This window comes from Chenopodium album, chromosome 3, assembly GCF_948465745.1.
Source record: "Chenopodium album chromosome 3, dcCheAlbu1.1, whole genome shotgun sequence".
Lineage (NCBI taxonomy): Eukaryota > Viridiplantae > Streptophyta > Magnoliopsida > Caryophyllales > Amaranthaceae > Chenopodium > Chenopodium album.
Window position 1 is genome coordinate 3,011,920 of NC_137836.1, and position 13,817 is coordinate 3,025,736.

Here is a 13,817-nt window from a genome sequence, read left to right on the forward strand (position 1 = left end):
TTCTATTTTAGACGGGGTGTTACACCTAATTTCTTGTTTACCTTTTCTTATTAAAAATAAAACCCAAACCGTAACTTCTTCTTAAATTTGCAAATTGCAGCTATTTAAAACTTGTATTTTGTAAATTGCAGTCATTTAAAAAAAATTGCAAATTGCAGCCATTTAAAACTTGTATTTTGTAAATTGCAGTCATTTAAAAACAAATTGCAAATTGCAGCCCAAAAGTTGTTATATATTATAAATTGCAACCCAATTCAATTTATTCATCGGTATGAGTGTCGAAAAATTTTCTGTTAAGGTTTTAGAAGCTATTTTAGCTCTTAATTAACGTAAGTGCCTCATTTTTACTAGGAAAAAATAATCGTCCACAAATCGATACATTTTTGTTATGCAAAACGAGGCACTTTTGTTAATTTTTGCCAATTTCGAGCTACATTCGAATCTTTAAGGGTGAAAATGACCCCTTAAATCTTAAATGGACATTTTTCAACACGCAAATCGATAAAAAAATTGAATTAGACTGCAATTTACAATTTATAACAACTTTTGGGCTGCAATTTATAATTTATTTTTTAAATGAATGCAATTTACGAAATACAAGTTTTAAATGACCGCAATTTGCAAATTTTCCTTTTTTAATTCACTTAAAAATATCGTTTAACACCAATCCTTTGTTTAGGTTGACCCTTTGACCCAACCCTAAATCTTGGCAATCAAGGAAAAGGAATAGTAAACAATAAGAAACCTATAAATATTAAATATAACTAACCGCTTAAAAACAACATTCATAACATCTGTTTCACCGTCTTTCTCACTCCAACCTTTGATCGCAAAATTAACATCCTTAAAATTCTCAATTTAATTTTTCTCATAATCATCAATCGATCAGTCCCTTTTCTCATAATTACCAATCGATCAATCTCTTCAAATCGTGGTTTTTCAGGTTTGCTAACTTTACAATCGCAATAACTCGCTTATTACTCGTATTTCTTCTGCTGTATTCTTTAAATTAGGGTTTACGATTATGGGATTGTTCTCTGCGATTACGACAATTTCGATGCCGAATTTTGATTTCTGGTTTTGGTTCTGGCTGTATCTAGGGTATCGATTTCTAGGGTTACGTTATTGGGGATTTTTATGGCTACTTCCATGTTTAGATTTTTAGTTTTAATTTCTAGGGTTCTATTGTTTCAATTGCAAAAAGGGGGTTTTTGATTTTATTCGATTATTGTTACTTGGTTTTGGATACGAATCATTGGTTGGTTACAAGATCTGATATTGCATCTCTGATTGGTGGATCGATCAATTTATAAGATGTATTGTATAGATTTGTTCGATTGATAACACACCCAGAAGAGAATTGTTGATACAATATGCTTGTATTGTGTCGAATGTGAAATTCGGATCGTTTCGGGTTTTATTCAATTTGCTGAGAAATTGCTGGTGGTTTCGGTTGATTTCTTGGACAAGGGTTTTTGCTGTTACTCTCTATATCATCAGAAGAGGGGAATTCATATCAAAGACGCACCTTTATAGTTGCTGAAACGGATTATAGTTGCGCGCGATTAGTCATGTTTATGTTTTTTGTTGTTTAGAATGATGGAAACGATCACAAGAAGAGTCTCACAGAGACAGAACAGGGCTTCATTCAGCTGGCACCGTCAACCTGCCACTGCTCCTTCCAATGAGAAAGTCTGCAAGTTTTGGTTGGTTGGAAACTGCAGAAAGAAATCTTGTCGTTATTTGCACCCAGAGGTCACTCCTGCACCCATCAAGCGCGTTTTGAAACTGAATCGCTCTAGTTTTAAAGAGTCCCATGAGCCAAAAAAGCCGTTGAATGTTAGTTGTAAGAGACAGAATGAAGATAGCACTGATGAGGTTAAAAGGAAACAGAATATGTCCTCTAAGAACGAGGTTGCCCAAAGTGATCCTGCAAAGATTGGGAAAAATGATCATTCATGTCAGGCTGCTTCTAATGCTACAAATGGACATGTTAAGAGTGCCCCGCGTACTAAAATATGCGAGTATTGGATAAAAGATAGCTGTGTTTATGGTGATAAGTGCAAATACTTGCATTCTTGGTGTTATGGTGATGGATTTTCCTTGGTGGCTCAACTTCAGGGGCATAAGAAGGTATATAACCTGAAAATTGCTCGATTATTAATGTGTATCAACTTTGTATTTGTTCTGACTATCAGTTTTCTGATTTTGCTCACATGAAATTTCTTAGGCTATCACTGGAATTACTCTTCCATTAGGCTCTGATAAGCTTTTCAGCTCTAGTAAAGATGGGACTGTTAGAGCTTGGAATTGCCATACTGGTGAGGTAGATATCATCAATTCTTTCTCTATACTAAACATATATACAGTGTACTTATGACTTAGTTTAGGGCGAGGATAGATCATTAAACCATTTGATTATTTTGGTCGATGCAGTGTATAGGTGTTGTTGATATGGGTGTTCCGGTTGAATGTCTGATAAGTGAAGGACCATGGGTGCTTGCTGGTTTAACTGATGCTATCAAGGTAATTTGATGAAACATTGTGATGGTCTCAAATTATGTGGCTTTCTTTATCTTTGTTTTGAACTGAGTTGTCGATCCATAACTGATTTGTTCTGGTTTTATTTGGTATTGTTTTAGGTTTGGAACATTCAGACGAATGCTGAATTTACTTTAAGTGGACCAGCTGGACAAGTATATGCTATGGTTGCAGTAGATGGATTGCTCTTTGCCGGAGTTAATGTAAATACTTATCTTCTTTAAACTCGGGACTTTAATTTGGGTTCATTTTCTTCTGTTTGCAGCTGTCAATCTATTAAATTCCTGTTATTCGTGTTTTACTGATTTAGTTGGTTCTGTATTGTAGGATGGCTCAATATTGGTGTGGAAATATAATTCTGAAGCTACTATGTTTGAAGCTGTAGCACCACTGAAGGGTCATACTCTAGCCGTGGTTTCATTGATTTATGGGGCTAAAAGACTTTATTCTGGTTCAATGGATAACACAGTAAAGGTTTGGGACCTGGAGACTATGCAATGCATCCACACCCTCTCTAAGCACTCTGAGGTTGTGATGTCCGTGCTTTGTTGGGAGCAATTTCTGCTTTCCTGCTCTTTGGACCAGACATTAAAGGTAGAGGATATACTTCACTCTAGCTCTTAGGTTTTAGTAAAGTAATCTGTAAATATGACAGTTCTTGTAGCATTTTAAGTTTTTTTCTTTGCATTCTAAGCAATTCTGTACACCTTTCAATATGCAGGTTTGGGCTGCCACTGAAGCAGGAGAACTAGAGGTCACTTATGAACACAAGGAGAAGCATGTAAGTCGTCTCTAGACAATTTTCTGCATGTTTTCTGATGTGTCTAATAATTAACTTAACAATTCAATTTTAGAGTTGCCCCTCATTTGTTTCATTTTACTTTTGATGATTCTGTCAACAAACATCTTACCCAACTGCATCTTCCTTGCAGGGTATTCTCTGTTTGCGTGGTATGCATGATCCAGCAAATAAACCAATTTTGCTTTCCTCGTGCAATGACAACACTGTTCGTCTATATGACCTGCCATCGTGAGTATCTACACTAGTTTGATTATTTATTTTACTTTTCATTCCAAGTGATATGTTGCTTATTGCTCACAATTTCTGGGTGCCATTGCTGCAGCTTTGCTGAGAGAGGCAAGATATTTGCGAAACAAGAAGTCAGGGCTATTGAGATCGGCCCTGGAGGGCTTTTCTTCACTGGTGATGGAACCGGTTTGTTGTCAGTTTGGAAATGCTCAAGTGACTCAACTGCAACACCTCCTGAAGCTTCTTAATTTGAGCAGTTTAGTTTATAATTATGCAAATCAATTTTGAAAATAGAAGTAATTGTGTATTCTTCCCACTTGAATGTAACACATTGTTACAGACCTCTCTCTCTATATATATATAATATATATGAAATTCTTTTTTAACAAAGTACGGAGTACAAGACTACAGCAGGTACAAATCCAGTGAGGTTGCCAATTTGAAAGAGTAATATCTAGAGCTAGAGTTAAGTGGCACATCTTACGGTCTTACCTATATATTATGCGAGACCCATGAATTAAAGAGAGTTAAGTTTTACATCTCGCATATCTATTTAAGAGGTATTGCTGGTAAAAATATGTTTAGCAAGGTACTCTCTCCGTTTCAGAATGATGTTCTTGTTTCGTAAATTGTGAAACGAAGAAAGTAGTAATGTTGGTTATGTATATATGTGTTTCTCTTTGTAGGAAACAAAGATTCACGTTAATATTATTCTTTATTAAGCAGTATATATTCAGAATAATAAATAGAAAGTGTTGTATGTGATCATTATCTAACGTGTACCGTTGATTGTAATTGTAAATGTATCCGTCATAACTATGTAATTAAATTTGGTTAGTAACGTAAATTATACGTTTTAACTATTCATGCACCTTAATTATGAACATATAAGGGAATAAAGAGGTTATATTTTAACCATAACTACTTTTAGGCCCCGTTTGGTTTAATGTAAAACATTTTCAATGGAAAATTAGTTTTCATGGAAAACATATTTTCAAGGAAAAACACAATTGCAAATTAGTTTTCCTTTGTTTGGTTTCATACAAGAAAAGTCCAAGAAAAATAAAAAATAAAAGTGGAAATGTAAGGATGAATGAGAGGGAAGTAAAAAAAGAGGTAAGGAGGAGAGAGGAAAATGTGGCTTCCCTTGTTTTTAGAAGGAAAATGTTTTCCATCATTAAGGATGGAATTTTCCACCCTTGAAAAATTGTTTTCCACTCCTTAACAAACCAAACAAAGGAAAATGGAAAAAAAATGAAAATGGAAAAAAAATGAAAAATTCATTTTCCATGAAAACATTTTACATCAAACCAAACAGGGCCTTATTGTGGTATGAAACTTCGTACTATTAATGCATAATATAATATTAATCGAGGTCAAGTAATTTGTTAAAGTGGGTCAAGTGAGTATATATATACTACTATATATGAAAGCAATAGACGAAGCTGCGAATAAAGTAGACAATAATTGTACGTAGTATAACATAGGCACATAAAAGTTACAGATTGATCAACCCTACAAAGAAAAACATGTTTTCTATTTAAAAAAATTAATTAGAACAAATGGAAAAGCACAATTCAAAGAAATAATGATTAATGAAAGCACGAAATAACCATTGATGTAAAACCTAATTGATCGATCAATATTTTCTTATTTAGTTGAGAAAGAGTTATGAACGAGTTTAAAGATTAGCGAATAAACGATACGAAGATAAGAGTGCCGCAGGTGCCAAAAAAATAAATGCCAAAACAGACATGCTAACGGATGCTGCCACAAGTTGTAAGCCTGAGTTTGTGTAAAAATCATTGCTTAATGAGATGGACATTGTTGCCCCTGCTGATCCTGATGAAAATATCATGTATGCTAAAAACTGCAAAATTACCAAACCAAATATAAATAGCCATCCATTATAAACATTTAAACAAAAATTACTACACCTAACAATGTTTTATCAACAAATATTTGCTAGGAAGGTCTAAATATTATATTTTGTATATATGTACTTAATTTGTATATCATGACAAATTTATAACAAATACATAGCTACCTTATTGCCACATAATACGAAGTACTTCAATTGTAAATTAGTAATATAATAGTATCACATTTTTAGTTTAAATTATAGTTTCGACATGGTATGAATTTGTTATTTTGTAGGAAGCAATGTGCTTATTATGAATACAATACTCAAATTACCTCAATTTTTCTACTTCAATATTAAATGATCTTTTAAAGAAATAACAAAATTGTGTTTGTGATTATTAATTCTGCAAAAGAAAAAGAAAAAGGATAATATTGACCTGATCTCCACAAAAGTCAATCCAAATTGCAATCTTGGGTGAAATCACATCCTTTTTGGTGCGAAGTTCATGCCCTTTTATCCCAACTTGCACGGCTGTATATACCATCACAATAATAGCTATTCCAAGCACATAACTGCAACACAAAATTAAAAATAGGTTTCATATCGATCAACACCATATATAGTATAATACGTGGTATACATGTGATCAAGATCAACTATATATACTTGCACAAAGTCTTATATGTGGCTGGCCACACGGTGTGCTCATCCATGAGGGTTACTTCGTCAGTGTTATAGGGGTTACTCGTTCAATTTTACAGGGGTTACTTAATTTGACAGTGTTAATGTTATGATGAGGATTACTCGGTCAATATTATAGGGTTACCCGATCAATGTTACAGGGGTTACTTTGTTCTTTTTAAAGTGGCCATATGGTGTGACCAACCACATACAAGACGCAAAGCTATATATATATAAGTTAAGGCATGAGAGTATAGAGGAAGGTAATTAAGAGAATTGAACGAACTCCCCACTCTGAAGCACAAATAAATGACTATAGCAGTACGTACTAAAAGTTTGACTTGAGAAACAAGTTAAAATACCTGAACCCTGAATATAAATAGAAGTCAGTGACAGCAACCATAAGAATGAAAGAGAGTAGAGAAACGGCCAAAGCACATGCCCTAAAAATAAATGCCCATAACTTTAACCGATCTCCCTTCATTTTCTTCCCATCTGAAGATCCCGCCGGCCCGGTGTTTGCTTCCGGCCTCACTCTAGCTCCACCCTCGACATCATTTCCCGGAGGCCGTGGAAGGGTTCCAGCCGCTTCTTTCTCTGGTTGTTGTTGCATTTTGTACAAAAATAAAACAAGTGGTTTGGAGAGAAATGTGATATTATGTTCAAGCAATTCTACGTACACTATTTTTCTTATATAGTACTAAGTATATATTGTATGTATTCAACTATTTTATATAGTTAACACATAATAAAATTATTGTCAATGAAACTAAGCTATGAAATTCATTGACTAATCATCAATTAATGGTGCAAAAAGGCTGTCTTTAAGTATCTAAGCACGTGAATAGTGGTAAATATGTAAATCTTGATAATTACGGACGACTTTAAACGTAGACTTGATTAATTTATAAAGCTTAATTGTGAAGGTACGATATATCTAGAATTCTTTGACAATTATATTGTACATAGTGTTGTATAATATATTTATTTATTTGTAAGGTTGTTAGTTCGTTGAATTTATTATATTATGGTGTATATTTAAATGAACAATCGAATGTCAAGCATTAACAACTCATGCTCATACATATTGCATAGCGATTAATCTAAAAAAAACCTACTTGTCTATACTTTTTCTCAATATAAAATCATAAAACGAGTCAAAACCATTTATGTGAATAGTGCATAGTACAAAGTCAGACTATATCATCTAATTTGGAACATAGGAAGTAAATGCTTATAAATTAAAGTACATAAAATTAGTTAACATACAGAAGAGTAATTAAGATAATGCTTATAAAGTTCATACAAGTATAGGAGATTACATTTATATGTTAGCGAATAAACGATATGAAGATATGAGTGCCGCAAATGCTAGAAAAATACATGTCAAAACAGACATGCTGACGGATGCTGCCACAAGTTGTAGGCCTACAGTCATGTAAACTCCACTGCTGAGAATGATGGACAATGTTGCCCCTGTTGAACTTGATGAAAATAACACGTACGCCAAAAACTGCAATTCATAATTACCAAGCAAAAAATGATTATTTGTCCATTTATTGATATTTAAGACAAAAGTTATAAACCAGTAATCTACGTTTGAGGTGAGCATTGTTCTCACTAGGGTGGAGTGGCTCAAATTTATACTCTATATGTACTTAGTATATTATAACATAAAAATAATTCCCCGGTATTTTAATTAGTCTTCACTTTTCATTTTAGGCCGTAATTTAAAAAGTATTCCATTTCTATTTTTGAAAATTAAAACAATGTTTTACTATTATCTACCCCATTAATAGTCCCCCTATATCACATCCCTATATCATACTTTAAAATTTGTTAGATTCTCTCTCATCCCCACTTATACCCACTTTTTTTTACATAGTTTATTTAGAGAAAATTGATTATAATAATCCCACATTTATTTTGTTTGTAGTTGTTAATAATCCTACCTTTTTGATTATTATATCTAATGATCCTACACCTTTATTACTTGATCATTCACTCTCTACTAGTCCCTTGTGGTCGGTTACCCGTATGTTAAGTAAGTTTTAGATTTTATTTTATTTTTTTCCATTCTCTTACATTCTCTCTCATCCTCTCCATAGCAAGTCAACCCACCTTCTCTTTCCTCCCTTTCTCTCCATGCACCTCCCCTCTAGCCACCACCCTTTCCCTACCTAGCTTCTTTTCCTTGTCTCCCCTTCCCTACCACCTTATTACCCACCTCAATGCAACCATCCCATGAACACCACACCTACTCAAATCCACCCCCCCCCCCTCCCAAAAAAAAAAAAAAAACACCCGAATTACTTTTTTTTTTTTTTTTCTATGTTTGGGGTGGTGGAGGTATTCAAGGGTGGGTAGGTTCAATTTGGGATTTTAAGTGGTTGGGGAGGGATTTCGAGGGTTGGGGTAGTTTCGTTGGTGTGAATCTGTTGAGCCTATGAGAAAACTCACATGTGAGTGGTGTGTTGTCCTACATTAAAGAGTGTAGAAAGTGTTGGAAAGTGCATCCCACATTGAAGTAATAATAAGAAAGTTGTGTCCACTTTTTAAGGCTAAGGGGCTACTCTCTTTATTGCCATATGGTTTTGAGGTGAAACCTCCTTGGTCATATAAAATGGATACTTGTGACGGGTGCGGCCCAGACCCGTTTATCAGGATTGCTGATGATAGAGGATTAAGGGGGATGTTGTTGCTTGTGTGGTTTGAATTGATAGATGGTGGTGGATTGAGAGGAATATATGAAGTTGTTGGTGGTGGTGGTGGGTTGAGGGGGGTGCATGGTCGCTTGTGGGTAGTTGTAGGTGTTGCGTTATAAGAGCAACTCCAATGGTTGCTTTCAAGGACTAGCTTGCAATTTTAATAATTTTCAAGCTAATAGCCCAACCATTGGAGTATATTTAATAATTAGCTTGGTCAAGCTAATGCCAAGCAAATTAGCTTTGCTAAGCTAATTAGCTTAGAAATTAATTGTCTCTAATAAAATACTAATTATTTAAAAAATAAAGCTGAAAAATCTAAATATTAATTAGCCTTACCATTGTGGTATGAATTAGCTAGAAGGAATAATAGCTTTGCAATCTTAGGTGGCATGGCAAGCTAATTTGACAATTAGCTTGCCATTGGAGTTGCTCTAAGGTCACTGGCGGTGGGTTGAGGGGGTTGGTGGTGGTTTTCCAGCCATAGGTTAAGGTGGCTCGGCGGGTAGGGGTGGCCGATTTTAGGGAATTGAAAATTAAAAGGAGCGAGATAGAAATGTTAAAGGGGGGAGGAGTGGAGATTGGATGGCTAGTCGTGAATGGGGGGGTGGCTGATTTTTTGGGAGGAGGTGGCTCGGTGGCATGGTGGAGGGAGAAAAGGTGGCTCGGTGGTCAGAAATTAATGGAGGGAGAGGGGAATGGAAAACAAAAGAGGAAAAGGGAAATATATTATAAAAGAAAATTATATAATTGAAAAATATACGTAGTATATATTTGGACGAATTATAGAGTGACATGTATGTAAACCTATCATACTAGATGTCAAAAAATCAAGGACCAATAGAAGATATTGTGATAGATACAGTACAATAAGTTATTGTGATAGACAAATACAATTGCAAAAGAGTAAAACATGGAGTAATGTTGACCTGATCCCCACAAAAGTCGATCCAAATTGCAGCCTTGGGTGGAATCACATCCTCTTTGGTGCGAAGTTCGTGACCCTTTATCCCAACTTGCACTGTTGTATACACCACCACAATAATAGCTATACCTAGCACATAACTGTGTCGCAAAACACAAAAAAAAAAAAAAAAAAATTCAAAATATATATACATAGATCTGATACGAGATATGCACTCCAAATTTGTGGTGAACCAACCGATTTTTCAAACTGTGTCGGAAAATATATGTAGACCTCATATGAGACATGTACTTCAAATTAGTAGTGTGAATCATTTTTCAAGTGAATTCAAATCAATAAAAACTACTTTGTATTATTTAGGTGTCTATGTATGTCAAGATTATTTAAAATGATAGGAATAAAAGAGTTTAAACGGAAAAAAAAAAAAAAAAAAAAAAAAATCAACAAAAAAACAAAAGAAATACAAGGGGAGAAATTTCGGAAAATCGACGCTGCTAGTCCTAACTATGAACATTTTTCTTTGAAATATCACCACAACAATTAATTAACTCCTGGTGATCTCAACTTTAGAGGGTTTCTTCTTAGTATAGTCCCAAACTTATTTTGATCGGGTAAACTGATTAACATGTGATCACGTGTTGAGTTTTTAGTGGTCGGTTAAAAACAAAAATGAAGATGATGTACAGGGAAGGGGTACGTGATTAAGTGGTAGAGGATTAACTTTTTGTAACTTACCTAACGAAAACAAGACATGTGTTATTATTAACCAGTCAAACCAGTTGAAAATATATAATGACCATTTTAAGAATGATGGCTCCTAAAGTTAAGACCGCCCCGGTGTTCATTAACAATTGTAAAGACACTTTAATTTATAGTTAAATGATAATTAAGGATATTATTGCTTAAAATTTTGCATCGGCATACGTAACATGTCATTATGGGGCACTTGAAAAACGGAGGGAGAAGTAAATGAGTGTAGTATTGCTAGAAGTTTGACGTAAGAAACAAGTTAGTATACCTTAACCCTGGAAATACATGAAAGTCAGAGACGGAAACCATAAGAACAGAAGAGAGGAAAGAAACGACCATAGCACATATCCTAAAAATGAAACCCCATAGCTTCAACCGTTCACCCTTCAATAACTTCTGCCCATCTGAATTCGAAGCTCCCGACGACACGGTGTTTACTTGTTCCGGCCTCACTCTAGCACTGCCCTCGGATTGTTCCGGCCTCACACTAGCACTCTCCTCGGATTGTTCCGGCCTCATTCTAGCACCTCCCTGGGATTGTTCCGGCCTCACTCTAGCACCGCCCTCGATGTCTTCCAGCCTCACTCTAGCTCCGCCGCCCACGACATCGTTTCCGTGAGGTCGTGGAATATCTCGTTGTTGCATTTTGTTACTTTGTTACAAAATGAAACAAGGGGTTTAGCCTTTAAAAATAACAGAGAAATGTTTTGTTCAAGAACTTTTCGTACACTATTTTTCTTATATACTCCGTAATCCGTATGAATTGTATTAAACTATTTTATATGGCTACAAAAATAATGGTCAATGTAATTAGTTATATACTTCGAATAAAATATATATACCTTCTCGATTTTTTTTTTTTTTATAGTTTTTTATTGTTGTAAAACTTTTCTAAAATAGAAATATCATAATAGTTGCAACGAACACATTATCGAAAGAAGGTTTTATGGTGAAAATTGTACTATTATCTTTATTTAAAACTTATGACCCACTTTATTATACTCCTAACAATCTCTTAACTCCATTTTAAGTGCTTGTCAAAAAAAAAAAAAAAAAACCATTTTAAGTGTATTATATCATGTGAGATCCTTTTTTAAATATCGTGATAAAGTGTGTTGCAATTATAAAGAAACGGAAGAAGTATAAAACTATAGTTCATAAAATAATTATCCATTGACGGAGCTAAATAAAGGATGTCTTCAAGTGGTAATTAATTTATAATTAATGGTGTACATAAATAAGTAAAAGAATGTCAAGTATTAAGAACTCATGCTCAACATGACATAAATCGTGCATAGTGATTTGCCTTCGTTCTTGCTTGCAACTAAGCTAGTTGATGTAATTTAATTACTTAACAAAATATTCAAAGGGCGATTGTCCTGGCAATTGGTGCATAAAAGTAATGATATTTAATTATTTAATGTTTATACATAGTTGTAGCTGTTTAAGACATTTACCTTGTAAAGTCAAAGTCAAGGAGAACTCTCATTACACAAAGAAATCAAATTCAAACTAATTCCTCGTTCAATTTTCATATAAGCGTCTTTTAAGATTAGACCAACTCAACAAAAAAATTTAACCTGTTGGCTGAAGTCCAGAATCGTTTTATACACTCTATCAATTACATTATTAGGTAGCATATACATCAAGCTATTTGGTATTGACGAATATATACTATTTGTTCTAATGTCACAACTTTAGCGGTTGATGATAGCGGAAAAAATACGTACACAAATATTTTTAGAGCAAAGTTATATGCAACCCGATCATAATGGTGCATCTAAAAACAATTAAATCCTTTTGGTTTACATATTTTCTTTCTATATATATATATATATATATATATATATATATATATATATATATATATATATATATATATATATATATATATATATTTACCTTAACTTAAATAAATTAAAGGAAAAATTGTTAAAAATTATACAAACTTTGAGCGTTCCGTTAAAAACTAGTCAAACTTTTGATTATTTCTAAATAATACAAACTTTGTACATTATCCGCTTTAAACAAGTTATGACCTGTTAGGCTGTTAGTAACCCAATTAACAGGTTATGTGGGACACGTGGCATCATCTTATTGGTTGGGCCATATATTTGTTTGTTTGTTTTTTTTACAAGATTATTATTATTATTATTATTATTATTATTATTTTATTTAAAAAAAAAAACTTCACCCATCTTCTCCATCAACCACCAATCACCAGCAGCACCGCGCCAACCTCCCTCCCATCCCCCAGGCGCCGGCACCGCCCAGATCCCCCTCCTCCAGCGCCTGCGCCAACTCCTTACCCTCGCGTGTAATCCCCCTACCTCTTCCCCGACAACCAGCGAACCCCTTTCTAGCCACTCGACGCCAGCCGCGCCTATATCCTCCTCCCCATCCCTTCGCGTCGGCTTCGAATCCCCTCCCCTGCCGCGCCGCTCTTTTCCTTCTTCCCGACAAACCAAAAACCCCCTTCCCCGAAATCCTCCCCTCTCGCAAAACCACCTTAAACTCATCCCGCACCCTCGAAAAGCCCTAATCGGATCTCTCCCGCCATCGTTAGGGGTTGGTTAGGGTTTTCGAGGGTAAAGGACGGGTTTTTGGCAGTTTTACGGGGGAGGGAGGGTTTTGGAGAAGGGGTTTCGATGGTTCAAGCTAGCCTTAGGGAAGAGGGAAGGGGTGCGCGAGGTAAGGGGTCGATGTCGACGTCGACGCTGGCGCCGGGGGGAGAAAGAGTCCGAGCGTGGCCGGCGCCGGTAGTACAACGGCTAGTCATGGCTGGAGGATTTTTTTTAATATTTTATTTTTGAAGAAATTTTTTAAAAATAATTCAATTATTTAATTAATCATAATCAAAGCTATTATTAAGAATTAATTACATTGTTAAATAAATTTATCAAAAAGAAAAAAATAATTTAACCGGTTATTCTAGTTGCAGGTAAAATAACTTGTTTATAGCGGATATCCCTTAAAGCTTGTATTATTTAGAAATAATTAAAAGAATGACTTGTTTTTGACAAATTGTTCAAAGTTTGTATTATTTTTGACAATTTTTCCTAAATTAAAATTTTACATTAATTTTCTTTTTAATAAATTCACCTTAACTAATTATTTACATATATTTAACCTTAATTAACAATCTAATAAATATATTAATTTAAAATTTTAATTTAAGGACCTGATCATAAAGGTGCATGAAAAATAATTAAATTTATCTCCAAAAATGATATGAATTTGAGAATTCTTGAAGAAATAAAACACATATATCGTCGGTACAATTAATACTTGAATAATATTAGCCTTTTATTTCCTTTTTAA

General features: G+C 34.4%; 3 protein-coding genes across 3 annotated transcripts; 1 reads left to right on the plus strand and 2 right to left on the minus strand.

The window, feature by feature from the left end:
- The first annotated feature begins 830 nt into the window (after positions 1 to 830).
- On the plus strand, positions 831 to 3,917 carry LOC145610410 (zinc finger CCCH domain-containing protein 48-like). Its single transcript, XM_081665758.1, has 8 exons — positions 831 to 2,133; positions 2,231 to 2,326; positions 2,437 to 2,526; positions 2,643 to 2,744; positions 2,869 to 3,135; positions 3,263 to 3,322; positions 3,474 to 3,571; positions 3,666 to 3,917. The coding sequence occupies exons 1-8, from the start codon at positions 1,597 to 1,599 to the stop codon at positions 3,817 to 3,819; spliced, it is 1,404 nt and encodes a 467-aa protein (XP_081521884.1). The 5' UTR covers positions 831 to 1,596; the 3' UTR covers positions 3,820 to 3,917.
- Positions 3,918 to 5,038: 1,121 nt separating this feature from the next.
- LOC145610419 (CASP-like protein 4B3) lies at positions 5,039 to 6,744 on the minus strand. Its single transcript, XM_081665766.1, has 3 exons — positions 6,479 to 6,744; positions 5,872 to 6,007; positions 5,039 to 5,441 (listed from the first exon to the last, which is right to left on the minus strand). The coding sequence occupies exons 1-3, from the start codon at positions 6,727 to 6,729 to the stop codon at positions 5,253 to 5,255; spliced, it is 576 nt and encodes a 191-aa protein (XP_081521892.1). The 5' UTR covers positions 6,730 to 6,744; the 3' UTR covers positions 5,039 to 5,252.
- Positions 6,745 to 7,435: 691 nt separating this feature from the next.
- LOC145622703 (CASP-like protein 4B1) lies at positions 7,436 to 11,141 on the minus strand. The gene is made up of 3 exons (XM_081676447.1): positions 10,765 to 11,141; positions 9,751 to 9,886; positions 7,436 to 7,629 (listed from the first exon to the last, which is right to left on the minus strand). The coding sequence occupies exons 1-3, from the start codon at positions 11,139 to 11,141 to the stop codon at positions 7,441 to 7,443; spliced, it is 702 nt and encodes a 233-aa protein (XP_081532573.1). The 3' UTR covers positions 7,436 to 7,440.
- Between the last annotated feature and the right edge of the window lie 2,676 nt (positions 11,142 to 13,817).

What these genes read in the sequence shown, in the direction of transcription:
- LOC145622703 (XM_081676447.1), bottom strand. Translation starts at nt 11,141, where the DNA reads ATGCAACAACGAGATATTCCACGACCTCACGGAAACGATGTCGTGGGC. An exon ending in CATGTATTTCCAGGGTTAAG is followed by an intron (nt 9,887 to 10,764) that starts GTATACTAACTT and finishes TTTGCGACACAG; the next exon opens with TTATGTGCTAGGTATAGCTA. An exon ending in TCGACTTTTGTGGGGATCAG is followed by an intron (nt 7,630 to 9,750) that starts GTCAACATTACT and finishes TATGAATTGCAG; the next exon opens with TTTTTGGCGTACGTGTTATT.
- LOC145610419 (XM_081665766.1), bottom strand. Translation starts at nt 6,729, where the DNA reads ATGCAACAACAACCAGAGAAAGAAGCGGCTGGAACCCTTCCACGGCCT. An exon ending in TATTTATATTCAGGGTTCAG is followed by an intron (nt 6,008 to 6,478) that starts GTATTTTAACTT and finishes TTTGTGTTGCAG; the next exon opens with TTATGTGCTTGGAATAGCTA. An exon ending in TTGACTTTTGTGGAGATCAG is followed by an intron (nt 5,442 to 5,871) that starts GTCAATATTATC and finishes GTAATTTTGCAG; the next exon opens with TTTTTAGCATACATGATATT.
- LOC145610410 (XM_081665758.1), top strand. Translation starts at nt 1,597, where the DNA reads ATGATGGAAACGATCACAAGAAGAGTCTCACAGAGACAGAACAGGGCT. An exon ending in CTTTGGACCAGACATTAAAG is followed by an intron (nt 3,136 to 3,262) that starts GTAGAGGATATA and finishes TTCAATATGCAG; the next exon opens with GTTTGGGCTGCCACTGAAGC. An exon ending in ATGAACACAAGGAGAAGCAT is followed by an intron (nt 3,323 to 3,473) that starts GTAAGTCGTCTC and finishes TCTTCCTTGCAG; the next exon opens with GGTATTCTCTGTTTGCGTGG.